The sequence below is a fragment of the Lissotriton vulgaris genome, chromosome 5 (genome assembly GCF_964263255.1).
Source record: "Lissotriton vulgaris chromosome 5, aLisVul1.2, whole genome shotgun sequence".
Lineage (NCBI taxonomy): Eukaryota > Metazoa > Chordata > Amphibia > Caudata > Salamandridae > Lissotriton > Lissotriton vulgaris.
Window position 1 is genome coordinate 1,218,937,681 of NC_141693.1, and position 23,284 is coordinate 1,218,960,964.

Genomic DNA, 23,284 nt, shown 5'->3' on the forward strand with positions numbered 1-23,284 from the left:
GAAGGGAGGGTCACAGGGAACGCTATGTACACTCGGAAGCAGACTATTACTCGGTAGGGACGCTACTTCGTCCGACCCACCCCGCAATCCGGCCCCGTACCTTGTTAAGCCACGTTCCTCCCTCGGGACCGTGGCAGGGCGAAGCACCGAAACGTTGGCCTCCAGGCTTGTTGATCTCAGCTGGGCTCGTCCGCACTCCGTCCTCCTTCAGGTTCTCACTCGCGTCGGTCCTTCTACTCTCCACACCGTCTTCCTCCTGGGAAACGCCGTCCGCCGATGGTGAAGTGCTTCCGCCTTTTGACGTCGTTCCGTAGAGAAGGGGCGGGCTGAGTCGATCGGATCGTTACAGTTAAAGGCGCCAGGTCCCGTTTCAGGTGGCACCCAGCAATCGTCCTGTTTCTCTCTCCACTCGTTCTCGGGCAGCTGTGGGGACAAGGTGCAAGGTGAGAGGGGAGCGGTGGACCACCACTCCGTGACAGTACGGGGTTCACCCAGCACCCCGTCACACTTATGTACTCTAAGGGTAAACAAGCAACTAAGCCACCGGAGCGGCCGCCACTATATGGACAATGCGCTGATGATTATATGTTAAAGGCTATATGTTGTATGTGAAAAACCTAATGAAAACATTTTTTTTTAAAAAGAGAGTTGGGGGAAATAGTAGTTGTAGAGGACATAGTCGACAGAGAATTGCATTTGGGGAGCAAGACAAACGTTATGACAAGCAGACTGTTCAAACACCCAACTCCCCTTGTAACCATCACAACAGGCGCATCACGCACAGGGGGCAGGGCCCATACAGGCAATCTAAATAGTACGGAGCCTTTGGAGCCTGCAAGATGCAGTAAACAACGTACGTGTTGGAACTCAAGTCAGTATTTTTAGATTTGAAAGCTTTTCAAACACAGATAAAGGGAATAACAGTAAAAGTCCAAATGGAAAACACAACAACCATTTTTCACACACAGCAGAGGACAGGGTCACATGAACTGTCATTACTAGCACAGGAGATTTGCACATGTGCCATCAATAGGCACATCACACTGGTGACCAGTGTACCAGGAGTACTGAACACAGAGGCGGACAGGTTAAGCAGGCATGCAACCACCTCACACTAGTAGGAGCTGAAACAAATGGGAGATATGGTATTCAGAAGGTGGAGATACCACTAATAGACCTCTTTCTGACTCAGGAAAACACGAAATGCCAAAGCTTTGCACACAGGTTCCCAAACCACCAGTCACTGGGGAATGCTATATCGGTAGAATCGTCAGGGAACTTTTCATATGTTTTTTGTGCTTTACCGTTGATACCATTAGTGATAAAGAGATGCAAACAAACAACCATGACACTGATTTTAATCTGTTCACAAAGGGCAAAACAGACTAGGACCTCTCACCTTGTGGAGATTGCGCAGGGCACGGTACAACCGCTGCCAGTGCAGCATGGCTTGCTAACGTTGCAATGTGGACAAGTGTTCCATCTGGAGCACAAATACTCATGTATCTTGGTAGCATGGCCCCTGGGGACATTGGGTGTGGACACTTACTTTTCTCCGATAGAACTACGGAGGTTTTAACAGAAGCTAGAAGACCATGTACATGGTGATGCTCCACTGCTAAATGGATCACATTCAGACAGCAGTGCAGCAGGGGTGTAGCCAAAATTAGCTTGTCACAGGACACTATCGTACTAAAATTTGTTTCTTATCTAATCGAGGAAAGGCTCTCAACCTCTTCACGTAAGGTACATTTGAGAGCCATAGTAGGTTACTCAAAAGGTGTAATAGGCAGTCGTTTCTTTCAAGCTCCAGTAATTAAAAGCTTTCTGGATGGTGTAAAGCTATTTGCACCAGTAAGGTCAGCACCCACACCAATGTAGAACCTTAATCTAGTGCTTACCCAACTCATGCAACCGGCTTCCATGCCTATTTGCAATGCAGGACTAACATTTTTGACATTGAAGACTGCTTTCTTGGTAGCTATCATGCCCTAATGTGGAGTGAGTGAAGTTCAAGCACTTTCAAAGCAAGAGCCTTACCTATAATTCCACAAAAACAGAGTGGTAATGCAAAGAAACTCACATTTCCTTCCAAACGTGGTCCCACCCTTCCATGTCAATCAACAATCCAGATACCACATTATTTCCAGCAACCAAAATCTCGAGCAGAATGAGGTCTTCGCACATTTGAAATCAGAAGAGTAGTCATGTATTACATTTGGTAAACAAAGTACTATCAAGAAAGGAAACCAATTGTTTCTTTTGCACCGGCCACAAAAGCGCCTCCAGTAAGCAAGGTGACTAAAGCAAGATAGATAGTCCACACAATCCAAAGATGCTATAACACAGCAGTAGTTATAATGGAAGGCACAAAAAGGGACACTCCACGAGAAACAAGGGAGCAAAGCTTGCTTTCATGGCTAATGTTTCCATTACGGATGTATGCAGGGCGGCCACATGGTCCTCCACCCACGCCTGTACTAAACACTACCGAGAGGTAGACCTTCAGGGGGCCTTGTAATTTGGGTGAAGGTGACAATTGATATTACCACTAGACAATTAAATACTGACTCCCCAGACATTCTTGGTAATAAAATAGTCACAAAAGATAAGAGGACTCTCTATTTATACAATGTTTATAATAGACCGTGTCCAGCATACAGGGAGTCACCAGTAATAGAGAAACTTGACTCACTTTTAAATGTATTGGATGTGGGATCAAGTATAGTACTAGGTGGTGATCTCAATTGCAACTATGAACCAATTGCTGGGCTCGATAATATTTTGGACGACGAAGATGGTGCAAGTAAGATACCCAAATTAGATAGTGTTGGGACTGTTTCATGCACTTCTTTAGCTCTCCAAAGCACAAAGGTATCACTTGGCCATGGTCTTAGGGCATGTAACTGGCGTCTATTATCTGATAGCCCTAAGGCTCCGATCTTTTTTAGAAGTACATGTGAGAGTTAAATATATTATATCATTTTGTCTCTGAATATTTGGGCATTTGCTGTAGATTTGGAAGTCATACCGAGAATAGAGAGTGACCATCGCCCACTTGAGCTTCGTCCAATGCAGGTTATTACATAGTATCCCGGACAATGGAAGTTTGACCACTGCTAGCCCGGATGACAGTTTAATCAGTAACAATTGACGCTCAGTGAAATGGCCACACATGTTAGAGCACGATGAAGCTTTGACTAATGTTTATAGTACTTTTGCTAAAACTTTTGAATTGTATGTGAGAGGCCAGGATGGCAATAAGACCTTCTTGAATCTGCATATTGGATTTTTTAGAGAACTTGTCCAATTGGTAACTAAAAAACCAGCGGCGAATGGCAGAGCGAGTAGATTACAGCAGGCAGGGAAAGCTTGGTATAGCAAAAAATGCCGCATTGCAAAGGACGATTTAGTGCAGGCGGTAAAAAATAATAACATGGAGGCTATAAAAGAGGCAAGGTTTAATTATAGGAAGATACAAGAAAAGGCAAAGGAAGCCTGGGATGAAGAGATCTGGTCCAATATGTTAACTGCGTCTAAAAGTAGGAACCATAAGCTGTTTTGGAACATAGTTGCGAAGGGAAATACAAAAGAAAGACGATCTAGGGAAGTCTTTCTTGACAAGACTACCTGGATCGATCATTTCACCAGATTATACGAAGCACCGGAGGAGGATCTAGGTGGATTTACGGTTGACCTCGAGTAGGGATGAACTAGTTTTCCACCTACAGGAAACTGAATTAGCCATTAATCTGGTAAAGAATGGAAAGGCTCCCGGATTAGATACAATTCTGAGTGACCTTTACAAGCACGATATTAGTGTTTGGGCTCCATACATAAACTGTCTATGCAATGCTCTAGCTGCTGGTGGAGATTTCCCAGAGACATGGAGGGGGGCGGAAATAGTTACAATTTTTAAAAAAGGGCGATAGAAATGATCCTGCCAACTATCGCCCTATTAGTCTATTAGACACTTTACAGGAGATTTATGCACTGGACATTTTAACCTCATCGATGCTTGAGATATTCTTCTCCTGTGCTGGGCCATAATAGAACTGGGTGTGGTCATGACGAGCTCAGCTCGTCATGAGCACACAAGCACCGTGCCTCATTACGAGCTGAGCTCGTCATGAGCATCGAAGGGGTTAATTAGAATAAACATTTGGATGGAGGAAAAAGAGATCCTTGCAAAATTTCAAGCAGGGTTTAGAACCAAAATTAGTACTATTGACCAAGTCCTACGGTTTTGCTGCTTATGCTGAAGTAAGTAACACTACGCAAAGGCCATTTAAATGTAGCTTTTGTTGATCTGCGAGCTGCTTTTGATTTAATTCCCTGGAAAATCTTGTGGGAGATGCTTCAGCACCAAGGGCTCCCAGTTAACTTACTAATGCAAATAATAAGGCTACACGAAAACAACTATGCCAAAGTAAGGTGGGGACCTGGGGGGGAGTTAACTGACCCAATACCGATAAGGAGAGGGGTCCAACAAGGATGTGTGTTGGCCCCCACATTGTTTTCCTTGTTCGTCAACGATATGCCAACCTAGTTGGAGGATTGCATTAACGATTCACCAAAACTGGTGGGCGAAAGGGTCCCAGCCCTCCTCTTCGCTGACGATACAATACTTATCTCCCAAACCCCAAGGGGCTTACAAAAATTACTAGACCAATTCCAGTCATATTGCAGCAAAAGGGGCATTGAAATCAATACTAAGAAAACAAAATACATGATGATTAACCCTCATAAACATTTTAAGGAAGCAATGTTTTTGAATGGCCATAAACTTGAACATGTTAAGAATTTTAGCTATCTGGGGGTGGCCTTGCATTCTAATTTGTCGTGGAAAACCCAGATAGAAAGAAGCAAAACAATTCTTACTCAAAATATGTTGCCTATCCTGAAAAGGCATGGTAAAAGTCTTTGTAAAGCCATTTCGCCAGCATTAGAAGTTTTTAAATTTAAAGCGCAATCTGCTGCTCTGTACGGGGCAGAACTGTGGGGACCTGTGTGCGACAAAGTATTCGCAATTGGCGAAAATAAGTTCCATAGAGCACTCCTAAAACTACCAGTCGGTACACCTCTAATACCACTTGGATTAGATTTAAACCTTAAACGTACTGACCATCATGCAATCCTGAGACCCTTGATGCTATGGGTAAGATTGTGGTCAACTCCAGAACTTTCTATTTATAAAAATTGTCTTACGGAAGTACTGGAATTGGATAGTTGCAACAATATTTTATGGTTCAGACATGTTAGATCCTGGTTAACCAGGATTGGCTTAACGCATTTTTGGGATGAACCGCATAGTTTATCCCAAGTTTCGAGGAAAATACTGAAAGTATCATTTTGGGCCTATCAAGACTGGAATGTGCTGAACGGAAAAACGTATGGATCTATAACGACTAATTTCCTCTCATTTAAAGATACTGCACAATACGAATCTTTTCTTGATGAGGTCCGTCCACCACTTGCTAAGACACTTTACATGAAATACAGATATGGCATCTTAAGGATACACGCAAGTGTAGCAAAGTGGTCTGTTTACAGTGACGATACATGCAGTTTATGTTCTAGCAGAGTGAGAGAAGATAATTATCATGTCCTGTTTTTCTGTCCGGCCAACGTGGTCCCTAGAAGGAAATGGATCAGACCACTCTGTCTAAACATAGGCGTAAGATCATACAAAGAGACAGGAAGGATCTTTAAAAATGATACCAGTCAGATATTTGTCTTTGGAATCAGTAGATTTCTGTTAGCTACAAACCATATAAGAGCTAAATTTGCACTGAAATTTTGATAGGATTGTTCTTGGATTTGAAATTCATGATTTATCTCATCCAGAATTATATATATATATATATTTTTTAAATGTTAATATTTTAAATGTTATATGCCTCATAATCTCTTTTTAATTATTTATTAAGGTTTTTAATGCAACGACAAACGCCGCTATAAGTGTCTTCATCTCTTTACCAGAATTTGCACCCTATTGGATTTGATATGTTCTCCTTTATTCTTTCTTTTTAGGGCTCGCCTGCTGTGCGCATGCGCATAGCTGGCGAATCTCTAATGTGGCTTATCCAGAGGTTAACCACCACTGGCGATTCCACTTGCGATTCCTTTGAGTGCATGTGCTTTTTAGGTGATTGCGCAAGCGCAAGCCCTAAAAAGCGCGTGCACAATGCCACCAGCCGCCTGCCTGCCTGCCTTGCATTACCACATGAAAGGCAGGCCAGCCTCCCTCCCACGGCTTCTCTAATTATTCACGGGCGGCTGGCTGACCGTACTTTACATCACGCCTGTTAGACCATGAAGTTCCGTCCTGTGTGATTTTATAATAAACTGATCTGTAAACTTCGTTACATAAACAGCTACGCATTTGAATTAAGTTACATACTAGGAATTTACCGACAATATTTAAGTTTTCCAATATTTTCATCTAACAATAAATGCTAGTGAATTTTTTAAAAAAACACCTTTACAAGCGTGGTCTCGAAGGCACGGACCTTCATAATGGCTGTCACGGATGCAGCTGCTAGTGACTTTTTCCATTTAAACTGGTCAAAATAACGTGGCATCTGCGCTACTAGTGCATGGCCATTGGCCACGGTTCTAGAGAAATAAATAACAAATGTATTGTGTCTGCGGAACAGTCGTTCTTTCCAGTTGCGATGTATAATGTGCGCAAACAGTTGTATTTCCCGCCACACCGCCCTCTGCACTTGCACTGCAGCGGAAAAGAACTAGTTAAGTCGCGAGTTCTGAATGGCTGCCTCACCAAATCGAAAAGACTTTGATCTAATCAGAGCAAGGGACAAAATATACAAAGTGACATCACTACTCTTCGCCCAAGAGAGCAGTGGCTGTTAAAGTTGTTGTGACTTTTATTGCATGTACATTCGGTGAGTTCCTTAAGTGATCCCTTCATACACCTCAGTATTTGACTCTTCACTACTTAATGTGAAAGAGCTATAATTTTTCCAGCTTATTCAACCTTTGTAGCGTGCACACTACCGACTATATACCAGAGCGCATATGCACTGGTCTAGTACTCCGCCCCGCCGTTTTCCAGATAGCAGTGGGCCTGTGGCGCAATGGATAACACATCTGCCTACGGAGCCGAAGATTCCAGGTTCGACTCCTCCAGGTTCGACTCCTGGTTGGCTCGACTCGACGCTGCAAAGTGCTCTTTTCATCCCTTTGTTAAGAAGTGCAATTATTAAGGACAACATGAAATTAGACGAGTGTTAAAGAGTAACTCTACTATACTTTGCCAAAATCGCGGCATTTTAAATAAAACATATAGAGGGGAAATGGACAAAAAAATCATTTTTTTATTTAATAGCGTAAAACAAAAGATGCATTCCCGGATGCTCTGTTTTAATTGTAAAGAAAAGAAAGGTTACAGTCGTCTTGACAAAGAACTTATTTCTTATGGTAAAATAAATTATTGTGACATACACATATAGCGCACTATTATAGTTGAACCAAATCTAACCGTCTCTTAGAGGAACACCGGGTGATCGGGGAGGGCTGGGGGTGGGGGGGGAGGGAGGAGTGTGTGCTTTTCTTGAAACATGACTAAGAAAGCTGTGTGTCAACGCAGGCCCGACGGCTGCTCCTTAATGCAATACATCGTGTGGTTTTATTTTACAAAATACTTTTATGCCAATAATGCCAGATTTGATTAATTAATTGTATTTTAAACCCATCTCCATATGCATTGGACTAGGCCTCTACTTGTTTATAGAAATACTTTTCTCTGCTTGATGCCACTCAGATGTATTAACATCAGTTTCCTAAAAGAGATCAAGGTCGTGTTTAATGGACAAATGCATGTACTCTTCGGGAACAGTCGAATTAGCACATCTAACATCAAAAACATCATTAGCGGCGCATGTGAAAATGGCTCCAGGTATCTTTTGAACTGGGAAAGTTCTGTAATTGCAAAATGCAGGTTTCATGGACGTAGCGCCTACTTAAAATGGAGCCAGCTTTTGCTCCTTTTGCAGGCATTACTTTCAACCTTCAGACCTCGGTTTTAAAAAACATACCTAGCTTGGAATGGACCTTAGACTTTTTCTATTGGGTCTCAGGTGTTTTTCGTTCAGTGAAATTCATCAATACCCAGAATGCACCGATGCACCCACCACAGAGCTCCACAGATGCCCCCACCACACAGCTCCACAGATGCACCCACCACGCAGCTCCACCGAGGCACCCACCACGCAGCTCCACCGAGGCACCTACCAGACAGCTCCACCGAGGCACCTACCACACAGCTCCACCGATGCACCCACCACACAGCTCCACCTATGCACCCACCACACAGCTCCACCTAGGCACCCACCACACAGCTCTACAGATGCACCCACCACACAGCTCCACGTACACAGCTCCACCGATGCACCCAGCACACAGCTCCACCGATGCACCCAGCACACAGCTCCACCGATGCACCCAGCTCCACCGATGCACCAACAACACAGCTCCACCGATGCACCCAGCTCCACCAATGCACCCACCACACAGCTCCACCGATGCACCCACCACACAGCTCCACCTACACAGCTCCACCGATGCACCCACCACAGAGCTCAACAGATGCCCCCACCACACAGCTCCACCGAGGCACCGACCACGCAGCTCCAACGAGGCACCCACCACACAGCTCCACTGAGGCACCTACCACACAGCCCCACCGATGCACCCACCACACAGCTCCACCTATGCACCCACCACACAGCTCCACCGAGGCACCCCAACACAGCTCTACAGATGCACCCACCACACAGCTCCACCTACACAGCTCCACCGATGCACCCACCACACAGCTCCACCTATGCACCCACCACACAGCTCCACCGAGGCACCCCCACACAGCTCTACAGATGCACCCACCACACAGCTCCACCTACACAGCTCCACCGATGCACCCACCACACAGCTCCACCGATGCACCCAGCACACAGCTCCACCGATGCACCAACCACACAGCTCCACCGAGCGACCCACCACACAGCTCCACCGATGCACCCACCACACAGCTCCACCGATGCACCCACCACACAGCTCCACCGATGCAGCCACCACACAGCTCCACCGACACAGCACCACCGATGCACCCACCACACAGCTCCACCGATGCACCCACCACACAGCTCCACCGAGGCACCCCCACACAGCTCTACAGATGCACCCACCACACAGCTCCACCTACACAGCTCCACCGATGCACCCACCACACAGCTCCACCGATGCACCCAGCACACAGCTCCACCGATGCACCAACCACACAGCTCCACCGAGCGACCCACCACACAGCTCCACCGATGCACCCACCACACAGCTCCACCGATGCAGCCACCACACAGCTCCACCGACACAGCACCACCGATGCACCCACCACACAGCTCCACCGATGCACCCACCACACAGCTCCACCGACACAGCTCCACCGATGCACCCAACACACAGCTCCACCGAGCCACCCACCATACAGCTCCACCAAGGCACCCACCACACAGCTCCACCGATGCACCCACCACACAGCTATACCGAGGCACCCACCACAAAGCTCCACAGATGCACCCACCACACAGCTCCACAGATGCACCCACCACACAGCTCCACCGAGGCACCCACCACACAGCTCCACCAAACGACCCACCACACAGTTCCACTGATGCACCCACCACACAGCTCCACCGATGCACCCACCACACAGCTCCACCGATGCACCCAGCTCCACCAATGCACCCACCACACAGCTCCACCGATGCACCCACCACACAGCTCCACGTACACAGCTCCACCGAGGCACCCACCACACAGCTCCACCAAGGCACCCACCACACAGCTACACTGAGGCACCCACCACACAGCTCCACCGATGCACTCACCACACAGCTCCACCGATGCACCCACCACACAGCTCCACCGATGCACCCACCACACAGCTCCACCGATGCAGCCACCACACAACTCCACCGACATAGCTCCACCGATGCACCCACCACACAGCTCCACCGATGCACCCACCACACAGCTCCACCGAGGCACCCACCATACAGCTCCACCAAGGCACCCACCACACAGCTCCACCGATGCACCCACCACACAGCTCCACCGATGCACCCACCACACAGCTCCACCGATGCACCCACCACACAGCTCCACCGATGCAGCCACCACACAGCTCCACCGATGCACCCAGCTCCACCACGCAACCACAGCATCACTCAGCGCAACCACAGCATCACTGGTTCAAATATGTTCTTTCAATGTTTCAAGCTGTTTTCAAGCTTTCATGCTTCATTACAAATCACAAAAAAAAATTAATATTTCACTTCTGTTCTTGGATTTTCGTCACAATATAAAACACTGAACATAATCTTGACAAAAGTTATTTACAAAAGTTTAAGCTATTGCCATTAAAAATTAAGTAACTTATTTAAGTATTAATTATTTAAAAAAATTAAAAGCCAGTGTTATTTGTAATATCAATACATCTAAGTCACGTAAATACAAAACATGTTGCATTACAAATGCTATAGATGTTTGCGAAAGTTATACCTATTGGCATTGTAAATGACAAAGCTATTAATTTAGCTACTTTAAAAAATAACACATAAATAAAAAAAAAATCATTTATAAGACCAATAGCTCAAACTTTCCTAATGCGAGCCCTATTGCATTTCCAATGCTTGTTTATCTTGTTCCTGTTGATGTATTAGTATACATGTATGTGGTTGTTTGTGTCTTTTATGGTACTACGTACCGAAATAAAGAATATATATGATATATGATATGAACAGTACTGTGTAGATATCTAAGCAAACAAAGAAGCACAGGTGGGAGAGAAAGTACTCCAACATCTGTTTGCAAATACAAATCAATTGTAACCCAGCCTCCTGAGAAGTAAAGACTGCTACAAATCAAAGCCTAGCATGGGAATCTAGAAAAGATTCATGCTGCAAAACAAAGTGGTTACTTACCTGTAGGAGTAGTTTTGCGAATGGAAGACTTTTCTGAATTCACAAGTAACCCTCCCTCTCCCCAAAAAGATGAGAGATGTTTACGACAGAAGAAAGGTGAAAAAGTCCCAATAGAGGAGTGCCTAAGAGGGGAAAAAAACTAGGGGTGTGCAAAAAAATCTGCTCCACTGGTAGAGTTCGTGGATTTTTGCTTCATCTGCTTGGGGCACAGGGTTCTGGCAAAATTCCGCCAACTGCCGTGTGGCAGAGCTTTTCCACATGCACGGCTCTCCAACAATACATTGGCAAGCGCAAGCAAGAATTTGCACCCCTTAGCGCTATGTTCAAATGCTACAACGCCTCCTGGTGAGAGTTCTCAACATGAGTGGTCGCTGCAGGTCGCTACCGTTCATTTTGAGAGAGCTGCTCCTTGCAGTGAGAAAGCTGGCACTTAAGTAGAAAATGTACTCGAGTGGTACAGTTCACAAGCTCCTGGCGCTAAAAATCAGCATGACGTGCCAAAATTCAATCTCTCATAGAGTTCCGTGGAATCTCGTAGAATTTTTAGGTAAGTCTGTGAAATTCCGCTGGGTGAAATTAAATGAGTTCCCTCTTCCCCTTAAAATAACCTGAAGATGGTGACCACACAGAGGGACATCCAGGGGGTACATTTAACGTCAAGCGGGGGAAGAACAAAGCTTCAAATGGTTGACAGGGACACCCATTCAACAACAACAACAAAAAAGAGTTTATTCAAGACCCGACCACAGGGTGGGAAAATAATGCATAGCGTATGAATCTAGAAAACTCTTCAAGCTGCAAAACTACTCCTACAGGCAAGTAACTATTTTGTTTCTTCTGCTGGTGATTTTGCATTGTGTTTTACACACACAATTTCCTAGATTTAGATCTAGTAAGCTTACATTTATTTACTCAAAATGTCATAAAGATGTATACAGTATGTATAAACTGAAACCATAATTCACATTGATCAGTACTGAACCTGTGTTCTGGCACTTTGCCATGTTATTGAATGACACAGTTTGAAATGTCCTGTGTGGCAACCCGTGCAGTGTCAAATATAAGCACTGTAAGGTGGAACTCAAACATATTGCTCCTATTTCATCAAATTTAAATGCCACATTGTACGTTCTGATGTGCTGATGTTCTGTGTTTAAACTGGCATTTGTTGCCTTCAATCATTTTCAAGAAGGAGAGGATTTACACTTAACATCATCACATGTTCTCCTATGTTGCAGCCTTGGCACATGTTGAGCCTGAAGAGAGAACATATTTCCATGAGGCAACAGAACATCAGGGGAAAACAGCAGGTATGCAGTAATCTGGAACCTTGATAATGGGAAACGCATGTGTGTGATGTCTTTTCAGAGACAACAATTCCTCTTTCAGTTCCATCATCAATTAGGAGCCTCTGGTCATCGGGTATATGAAGGGATGTGGTGGGCCATTAGGATCATCTAGGAATGACTTTAACCCTGACTGAGGTATCTTTTGTTTATAGCGCAAACTTTGCCCAAGGGCAGTAGAGTCCTTCACATGAATATCACATTATATTACACAGGGTTATCTTCAATTTGTTTGTATGAGTTATTTAACGGAAGATTAAGTTATTTGCTCAGAATAACCGGATGTTGAGCTGATGCCAGGGCTCAAGCCTGGTTCCTGAGTTCTAAATTCAACAGTTTTGGCCATTAGGCAACATCTCCTCCCCTCTATAGGTGAAACAAAATACTAAACTAATTGTCTGAATAAGTAACGAGAGAACATGCAATCTGGCAATACCATTCTTTCCTCCTTTTCAATAAAATATCTTTATCATTTCTGAGGCATCCAGTGTTGATCTGAGTATTTAATACAATAGAAGTAAACAGTAAAATTTAATGCCTGCTACAATGACAGTCATTACATGCAAAGAAAGTGTCTATGTAAAATTGTCCTTTTAACTTGGACAGCACTTAGCGCTCCTCAATGGATTTGATATCAGAGAAGGGAAAGGATGTGTTGAATAGCTGTCTAGTCATCTGCAGTGAGGTGCGTAACACAATCAATGAATCAGTCATTGAGTCGATTTGTAGAGCGCAGCTTGTCTACCAATGGGGTATCTAGACTCTGGCAGGGTCCAGTGGTTCAGTCGAAGATCCAGGTCTTTAGTGACTTTTGGAACTCTGGTAGAGGCGGGAAGGTAGAGAGATGTAGGGGGAGTTCAGTCCATATCTTCTCTTCTAGGTAGGAGAAAGCGACCTCCGCTTCTGCTGCACCTGGTGAGTGAGAGGGAAGCAAAGCTGGGGTGTCTGGTGAAAGTTTAGGTGGTGGTTCATGTTGGCAGGTCTACAGTTGTGTAGGGCCGTATATGTGGGGATCAGTAGTTTGACTGGCATCTGAACTGGGAGCTAGTGGAGAACTCTGAGGTGAGAAGTGTTGTGAGTTTGTTGTGGGTGGTCGAGGACGAGTCTGGCTACTGCGTTGTGTTTGGTATGAAGCCTTTAGAGGAGGTGGGGTGTGATCGCTGCATAGAGTGCTGCTGTTGTCTAGTCAGTTGGAGTTGAGGGCTTGAGTGAAGGTGTGTCTTGCGGTCTGGGGTAACCATTTAAAGATCCTGCGCTGCATTCATAGGATGAAGAAGCAGGAGTAGACAGAGTTGACCTGAGACGTCATTGTTAGTTTGTTGTCCAGGATGATGCCTAGATTTCTAGCGTGGTTGGTTGGGGTTGGTGTTGGTCCGATTTCTGTGGGCTACCAGGAGACATTTTGTGGGGAGTTATTGTTGCCGAAGATCAGAACCTATGTCTGGTCCGTCTTGAGCTTCAAGCTGTTGTCTGTCATCCAATTGGCAATGCTGGTCATGCAGTTGTGGAAGTAGGTTCTGGTGTTGGTGGAAATTTTGAGAGGGAGAGGATGAGTTGCATGTTGTCGGCGTAGGTTATGATGTTGAGACCATGGTCTCTGACGATGTTCTCCAGAGGAGTCATGTACGTGTTGAAGAGGGTGGGATTGAGCGATGATCCTTGAGGTACTCTACAGATGTTTTTTTGGGTTCGGATGTGAATGGTGGTATGCAAATGTTTTGTTTTCTGCCAGTGTGGAAGAAGGTGTCAGGGACGCCCACAAGGCATACCTGTTGCTTGCGAAGTAATCTCGCAGAGACAACAGGAGCTATCGCCCCTGTACCCACCTTACCCCAGTGGAGGAGTGTGAACCAACCAGGATGGAGATGGGACCGGGAAAGGAAGCTAAAGATGATGGTAATGGTGTCCTGACGACCAGAGGAGCATTTCCCTCAGCTCAGGGAATGACTGTTAAGTCCGGCTGGGAGGAGAGACAAAAAGAGACCCTATTAGAATGGGCACAGATAAACCTCCCCAATGTTCACCTCTTACACACATGCAGAACTTGTTTGAAAGCGCCATGTGTCTAGAAGTATTCTTTATTAATGGAAATGAGAAGCGCCGTTCGTGCGCAGTCTGCCAAAACAAGGTAAAGCGCAACTGCGCAGTCTGCCAAAACAAAGGTAAAGCGCTCCTGTACAGTCTGCCAAAACAAAGGTAAAGCGCTCTTGCGCAGTGTGCCAAACAAAGGTAAAGTGCTCCTGCGCAGTCTGCCAAAACAAAGGTAAAGCCTCCTGTGCAGTCTGCCAAAACAAAGGTAAAGCGCTCCTGTGCAGTCAGCTATAATCAAAAGGTAAGGTGCTCCTGGGCTCCTGGTCAGCCAGCCCAAACAAAGATAAAGCGTGCCAGCTCGCTCAAGCGCAGTGCAGGGTCAGGGGGCCAGGTTCCAGAGGGATTGTAATGTCCAGTGGGCACTGACAAGGGATGGCCCAGATCGACACACTCCAAGGCAACCCACGGCTAAGAATATGCAGAGCACCCCCGCCTGAAGCAATGTCCGGTCTTGAAGTATGAACGAGACAGTGCTTCAGCGAGACCTCGAATTACCTGGCGTGAAGTCCGGATCCGCAGCAGGCATTCAGGGCAGGGAACAGGCAACAACTCGAAGCGATGTACCGGTAGGAACCGCTGTAGTTATGCAAATTCCCCCTGAAGCTCTGTGTTCAGCCAAGGCGGTTCTGTTCGCGGAACTAGACTGCAACCCGCCCGTAACTAGGAAGTGAGGACAACTGTTCTGCGCATGCGCTGAAGAGGTAAACATGCCACGGACTGTCGAGGGGTAGGAACACCGTGAACCATGACAGGAGGCGATCCATCTGAGAGTGGTTCCTTGGATGCCGATGTTGTGCAGACTTGTGCAGTGAGACAATGTGTCGAACGCCATCAATAGGTGCAGGAGGATTAGTGCAGCCATGTCTCCCTGGTCGAGGAGGGTTCGGATGTTGTCGGTGGCTATAATTAGGGCTGTTTCGGTGCTGTGGTTGCTATGGAATCCGGATTGGGTAGTGTCGAGTTGATGGTTCCGTTCCAGATGCGAGCTAAGTTGTCAGTTGATGGCTTTTTTGAAGACTAGCCAGGAATGGGAGCAGGGAGATAAGTTGGTAGTTGTTGAGTTCACTGAGGTTGGCTGATGGTTTCTTTAGTATTGTTTAGTGGGGCATGACCTCTACATGCTTCCAATCCTCAGGGAAGGTGGCTGTGGCCATCAAGATGTTGAACAGGGTGGTGAGTTTGAGGTTGATCCTGGCTCCACTTAGGTTGAAGATGTAGTGTGCACACAGGTCAATGGGGCCCGTGTGTACAGAGTTCATGATGGAAGTGATGTCCTTGGGGGTAAGTTGGTTCCATGTGATCAGTCAGTTGTCTGCTGTGGTTGCGACGTAGTTGTGTTGGTTGTAGAAGCCAGTGGGTTTGAGCTGGGGTTTGAAGTTCCTGTAGATTTTGGTGATCTTGTTGCTGTAAATGTTTGGGAGGTTGCCACAGAGTTCCTGTTAGGTGGTGATGATGTTGTAGCAGAGGGATTTGAGAATTCCTTGACGATGTTGAAGAGTTCTTTGCTGTTTTTGGAGTTTGATTCAATGCAATGAAGCTAGAGCTATTTTCTTAGACTCTCGTGGCTGTTGGTGGTAGAGATTGAGGACTGCCTTGAAGAAGGTCCTGTTGGTGGTGTCCTTACTCAGGCGCCATCTCCTTTCAAGTTGTTTACAATGGCGGTTAGCAGTTCAGAGCTCTTCGGTGTACCAGCTTGCCTTCTAGGTGGACCTTTTCTATGTTTTGTTGTTGATGGGGATGATAATGTTGGCACAGTTTGTGATCCATTTCTACCATTTTGGTCCAGGTTGCTGAAGGGGTCAATGTGGGTTGTTTTGAGAGCGTCAATACATTTGACCTCTGAGATTTTGCTCCAGCTGCGATGGGGGGAGCGGGGAAGAGTGATGGAGGAGGTCTGTGGTCGGTTGATGTTGAAGTGGACAATGTTGTGGTCGGTCCAGGTAAGTTTGATGACGTGGATGTACTTGATGCAGTCGCTGGAGGTGAAGATTGGGTCTAGCGTGTGACCTGCGGTGTGTGTGGAATCATGAATGAATTGTGTGAGGCCAATGTTGCTCACGTTGTTGATATGGTTAAGTGGTGGTGTTGTAGTCGTCTAGGTGAAATTTGAAGTCACTGAGGAATATTTAGCTGTTGGAGTCTATGGCAAGGGAGGGCTATGAAGTCAGTGATGAAGTTGCAGAAGCTTGTGCATGGTCCCGGGGTCGGTAGACGAGGGTGTCCCTGATGGTAGTCTTGCCGTCCGTTTGGAGCTTGAAGTTTAGGTTTTCCATGCCTGAGGTGAAGACACCCGGTGTTATCCAGTATTTGGGTGTCTTTCATAGATTCACATGCCTGAATCATTCCCCGTCGCCGAGACGGGAGCCTCCGGTACATAAAAAAGTAATGTCCTAAGGACATACATAGAGAATATAGGCCGAAGGGCCTCCCCTTTGGGGCCTTTCCACGTCCTTATGTAAAAAGGACCGAACTCTCATCGTTAGCCAATCAGCTCCGACCTCCCTCTAGAACCTTCCCGGGAGGAGCCTCAGTCCCTCAGATTTTCTACCGCACGTTGTGCTAGGGAGTCTCCAACCTGAGCTCTTCAGGTTTTTCTTGCTTCGAAGTCTCAAACTTCGCTGGAAGTACACTTTGTACAAACAAAATACATATCCTATCTTCGACTACTGTCTCCCATGTCGGAATCCAACAAGAAGGCTTCATCCATGGCGGACTCGCAAAAGAAAGCCCTTCTCAGGGCCTGTTCCTCCTGCGGCAAGCAGCGGATTCAAGCGGAGGACAAGCACGATCTGTGCTTATATTGCCTGTACCCTGACCACGTCCCTGACAAGTGTAGGGTGTGTAGAGCCTTCCCAAAGAAGACTGTTAAGGAAAGAGAGGCTCGCCTTCTCGAATGGCTCGACAGGCTTAAGGTCCGAGACACTCTGGAATCTTCCGAGGGTAGTGTCTCCGTGACCTCCAAAGTCTCCAAGAAGAGACCCAGGGTGCAGTCCCCTGGAGAGACAGACACTCCTCCTAAGAAGGCGCACAGGAAACCTTCGGAGGCACGTTCCACCACCTCCTCCGTGTCTGTTAAGGATGGCCAGAGGTTCAAGAAACCCGCTCCATCTACTAAGCGGACCACCTCGGTCTCGACCACTGTGTCGACCACTACGGCCTCATCGCCCTCCGCGACGGCCACAACGACCACCACTGCGTCCTCAGGCGCACCGGTCTCCTCGACCATTCCTCCGAAGCCTTCGTCCAAGACTAATACCGGACCATCGCCACTATCTGCGTCATCGTCACCTAAGAGGTCCAAATCTAAAGGTACGCCTTCGCCGAAGACGTCTCATACCGAAGGATCGTCACCTAAACGGTCGAGGTCAAGTTCAAAGGGTCCGCCTTCACCCAAGAAATCTCAAGTCGAAGGCTCTACCACCAGTAAGTCGGCGATTCCTTTATCCCCGCAGAATTTGATGCCATCGACACTAACGGAGGCGTTCAAGTCACCAACACACACGGCGGGCGCGCCATCTTCACGCACGTCGTCGGAAGAGGCCCCGGCGCCATCTTGGAAAGAATCTAGATTGGTCGAAGTCTCCATTCACTCGATTCCAACTTCCTCGGTTCCCCCAACGGTAGAGTTGGCACCCGAGCAAGAGCAGGTGACACTGCAGAGTGAGGAGTCCGACGAGGAAAACCAGGACGTTCACGAGGACCAGGACGAAGTTATGTATCAGGAGCGCTCCTTGAACGTCAACACGGAGAACACCCCGATGATCTGTTTGCCCCTGTCTCTGGTCAACGATTTGCGCTCCCTGGTGCAGGACTATAAACAACGGTTCCCGGATGCCGACAGCGGAACCCAGGTGCCGGTCACCCAAGCGCAACCGTCGGCCTCGCGCCCTTCCGCTCCCCAGGCCCGTCCTCGGAACCAACCCCAACCTCGCACTCGGCCCCAGCCTCAGGTGGAGGACTCCTCGGAAGACGAGGAGGAGGAGACGGACTTGGAGGAAGGCGAAGTGCAAGACGTTGACTCGGACCACAGAGACGACGATGCCGATGCTGCGTCATCACACCATTCGTCTACCCCGGCATCCCCGCGACCGCGCCAATCTGAGACGGCGGACGTTGGGGGTTTCCACAAACTGGTGGACAGGGCAGCAAAGAGGTTTCACATGGCGGTGGAATCCACGGAAACGGAATGCTTCCTCCATGATTTCAAGGAGCACAGCCAGAAATTGGCCAAGTCTATTCCACTTATAGACTTTCTGTGGGAACAGGGCAAGAAGCTGATGCTTACGCCTGCCTCGGTGCCTGCGGTGGTTCCGCGCCTAGACAAAAAATATAAGGCCCCGATCACCGCGCCAGCCTGCCTGACCGGCCACCCCAAACCGGACTCGGTTGTGACTCAGGCGGCCCAAAAGCAATCCCGCAACCCCTCCTCGCCGCTGTCCGCACCCCCAGACAAGGAAGGAAGGAAACTGGACACCATAGGCAAACGGTTCTCTACCACGTCCGCCATGACAATCAAAGTGGCGAATTCCATCGCCCTACTTGGGCGCTACAACCGCCAGCTATGGGAAGACATAGCCCCCTATCTGCAAGGCCTGCCTTCCACGGTCCAGGACGAAGTGAAAGCTCTCCTAGCGGAAGGACAAAACTCCGCGGCTGAAATCATCGACTGCGCCATCGACGCAGCCATGACGGGATTCCGCCAGTTGGCCGGGGCTGCCGTGCTCCGCCGCCAAGGCTGGCTCAAAGCAACGTCCTTTCGACAAGAGGTCCAATCTAAGGTGCTGGACATGCCGTTCGATGGTCAATTTCTCTTTGGGGAGAAGATAGACGAAGCACTCCAGGCTATCAAGAAAGATACCGATACGGCGAGGGCTCTGGGCTCCCTCCAGTCCCGGAACCAGTCCTTTCGGGGGGGCCGCTCCAGAGGTCAGTACTCCTACAGAGGTTCCTACCAAAATCGGTCGTCCTACTCCTACGGCAACAGGAACCAGCCCCAGCACAAACAACAGACCCGACAGTCGTCCTATGGGAGGTCGTCCTTCAGAGGCAAATCCGCCAAGAAGGGCACTGGCGGCCGCCAGTGACCATTTACTCCAGCCAGTCCCACCACCATCTCAATCCTTTCGAATTGGGGGAAAACTGACCCACTTCCTCCAAAATTGGCGAAAAATCACTACGGATCGGTGGGTACTACAAATAATTCAATTTGGACATTCCCTCGAAATGGTCAACACCCCTCCCAACACTCCTCCACTGAAGCGTGCTCACAAACACCTGCACCTCCTTCTCAAGGAAGTATCCGCCATGTTGGTCAAAGGAGCCATCGAGAGAGTCCCAGAGTCCCAGAAGGGGAAGGGTTTTTATTCCCACTTCTTCCTAGTCCAACAGAAAGGGGACAAATGGAGGCCGATCCTAGACCTCCGGGCGCTCAACGCCTTCCTGCGGAGTCAATCCTTCCGGATGGTCACAATCCAGGAAATCCTGGGGGCGCTGGAAAGAGGAGACTCGATGGTCTCCCTGGACTTACAGGACGCCTACTACCATATCCCCATCCTCATACGGCACAGGAGGTACCTACGGTTCGAAATAGCAGGCAGACATTACCAGTTCAAGGTCCTGCCATTCGGCCTCAAATCTGCACCACGTATCTTCACGAAGTGCTTGGCGCCGGTGGCAGCCTTCCTGCGACAAAGGGGTCACCAGGTATTCCCCTACCTGGACGACTGGCTGGTGAAGGCGCCTTCCCCGGAGGGCGCGACTGCTTCCTCCAACGCCTGCAGCGCTCTCTTTCAACAGCTGGGTCTGACGATCAACCTCAAAAAATCCTGCACTACTCCATCAACGAGGATCACCTTCCTGGGGGCTACCTTGGACACGAAGCGCGCAAAGGCTTTCCCCTCGGAGGACAGGACCAACAAAATACTGTCTCTGGCCGCGGCTGTGGCCAAGAAGTCTCGCATCAAAGTCCGGACATTCACCTCCTTGCTAGGGATGATGTCCTCCTGCATTCTCCTCGTACCACACTGCAGGCTCCGCATGCGTCCCCTGCAGGAGGCGCTGGCGAGACAATGGAAACAGAGTTCCGGCTCCTTCGAGGACATTATCACAATCACACCGGCCATCACAAAGGCCCTTCTGTGGTGGAGAAACCGGACACACCTGACGGCCGGCTTGCAGTTCCTCCTGCCGCCGGCACCTCTGGTCATCACGACAGATGCCTCACTGGAAGGCTGGGGCGCGGTTCTGTTGGACCTTCGAGTCAGCGGCAAATGGGACGCCCAAGAGAAACAACTACACATCAACCTCTTGGAACTGAGGGCAGTGTATCTGGCTCTGCAGGCATTCCTGCCACGTATCGGAACTTCCCCGGTGCTCGTCAAAACGGACAACACCACAACGATGCACTACCTGAACAAACAGGGGGGAACGCGATCTCTCTCTCTCTCAAGAGAATCGCAAAAAATCTGGAACTGGTTGGTGGCACACGGGCTCTCCCACAAAGCGGAGTACGTTCCCGGGAAGGACAACACCATCGCGGACGCCCTCAGCAGACAGACCTCTCTCTCCCACGAATGGGAGCTGAACGGCGACACGGTGGCCCACGTCTTCTCGCAATGGGGGACCCCGAAGATCGATCTCTTCGCGACGGCAGGGAACGCCAAATGCCCAAGCTACGCAAGCTGGCATCCCCAACGGGGGTCGCTGGGAAATGCTTTTTCCATCGGCTGGTTCAGCGTGTTTGCGTACGCTTTTCCTCCGTTCCCGATGATACCGAGGCTCCTCCGGAAGATGAAGACGGAGCCGTGCACCCTGATCCTGATTGCTCCGTACTGGCCGAGACAACACTGGTTCTCGGACCTGCTTCGCCTTTCCATCAAGCCCCCGATTCACCTGCGACAACACCCGAACCTCTTAACGATGTCCGGAGGCCAGGTACACCACCCGAACCTCCGTTCGCTCAAATTATCGGCCTGGCTCCTGAGCACCGAGAGTTCGGAGACCTAGAGATCCCGCAGGACTGCAGGGCCGTACTGGCCAAAGCGAGGGCGGGCAGCACGAACAAGACCTACTCGCTGAAGTGGAAGAGGTTCTGCTTGTGGTGCTCGGAACAAGGCTTACACCCTCTCCGGGTCACCCCAGTACAGTTGCTACCATACCTCCTCCACCTGGCTCAGTCGGGGCTGGCTCACGCCTCCATTAAGGTTCATCTGGCTGCGATTTCTAGATTCACCAGGACCTCATCTGGACCTTCCCTATGGTCCAGTCGACTGATAAAGCAATTTCTGAAAGGGCTCTACAGATCCTTTCCGAGGCCTCGGAAAGTCCCTCCGACCTGGCAACTGAACTTGGTGCTCAACCAACTAATGAAACACCCTTTCGAGCCCATACACCGAGCCACTCTCAAACATCTCTCATGGAAGACGGCACTCCTGCTCGCCCTGACGTCGGCCAGACGAGTCAGCGAACTTCAAGCGCTGTCTATTCAGGAACCGTATCTCCAATTCAGGCACGACCGAGTGGTACTCAGGCCCAACCCTAAATTCATTCCTAAAGTGCCGTCAGACTTTCATCTGAACGAACCAATTGTACTCAAGTCGTTTTTTGCGAACCCTTCCACAGCGGCGGAAAGGGCGCTGCATTCCTTGGACCTTAAACGGTGTCTCAAATTCTACTTGGACAGGACCAAAGAGGTCAGGAAGTCTTCTCAACTCTTTGTAGCCTACAGCAACCCGCGCATGGGTTTGCCCTTGACAAAACAGAGCATCTCCCGCTGGATTTCTTCAGCGATTGCTTTCTGCCATGATCAGGCCGGACGGCCTTTGACGGACCGAGTGGCTGCCCACTCTACCAGAGCGATGTCAACGTCAGCGGCGCTCTTCGCTGGAGTGACGATCCTGGACATCTGCCGAGCGGCGACCTGGAAGTCCCCGCACACCTTTTCCAGGCACTACTGCCTGGACATCGAACTGCAGAAGGACGCTGCAGTGGGACAAGCGGTGCTGCGCCATCTCTTCCAATAAGGTGAGCCTTACCTCGTCCCGCCATCCAGGTATGCACATTCTTCATGGGTTTTTTCTGCTATATGCATGACTGTGTATTGCCATGTTTTTCTCACGTTGTCTGTAATTTATGCAGGCCTGCTGGTTGTGAGAATGTGCTTTACCACTATGCATGTATAACTGCTGGCTACTCTGATTCAGGCATGTGAATCTATGAAAGACACCCAAATACTGGATAAGAAATGCGTTACTTACCTGTAACAGCAGTTATCCAGTATTGGTGTCTTTCATAGATTCACATGCAACCCTCCCGCCTCCCCGGTAAGGACTCACGTACCTCTATGTCTACATTGCGACACCCTATCTGGGTGCGTACGAAAATCTGAGGGACTGAGGCTCCTCCCGGGAAGGTTCTAGAGGGAGGTCGGAGCTGATTGGCTAACGATGAGAGTTCGGTCCTTTTTACATAAGGACGTGGAAAGGCCCCAAAGGGGAGGCCCTTCGGCCTATATTCTCTATGTATGTCCTTAGGACATTACTTTTTTATGTACCGGAGGCTCCCGTCTCGGCGACGGGGAATGATTCAGGCATGTGAATCTATGAAAGACACCAATACTGGATAACTGCTGTTACAGGTAAGTAACGCATTTCTTGTGGTGTATTGGATAGATTGGTCAAGGTGGGTGATCTTATATCCTTCAAGTACTGTGGTGGCGATGTTGGGCTGAGCATGTGAGCTGTTGTTCTTGTGCTGGATTGGTCTGCAGTGCCAGTGGTGTGCTGGCGTGCGTGCAGTGCCAGGTGAATTGGCAGTGAGTGCAGGGGAATGCTCCTAATCAATAAA

At 48.6% G+C, this 23,284-nt stretch overlaps 1 protein-coding gene across 1 annotated transcript in view; it reads left to right on the top strand.

Annotated features, from left to right (window-relative positions):
• Nucleotides 1-23,284, top strand: part of LOC147712331 (uncharacterized) — a 240,567-nt gene that overhangs the window by 204,200 nt on the left and 13,083 nt on the right. The window contains exon 9 of the mRNA XM_086923032.1: nucleotides 12,242-12,313. Within this exon, the coding sequence (XP_086779158.1) occupies nucleotides 12,242-12,313 (72 nt within the window). The remainder of the gene's footprint in view (nucleotides 1-12,241; nucleotides 12,314-23,284) is intronic.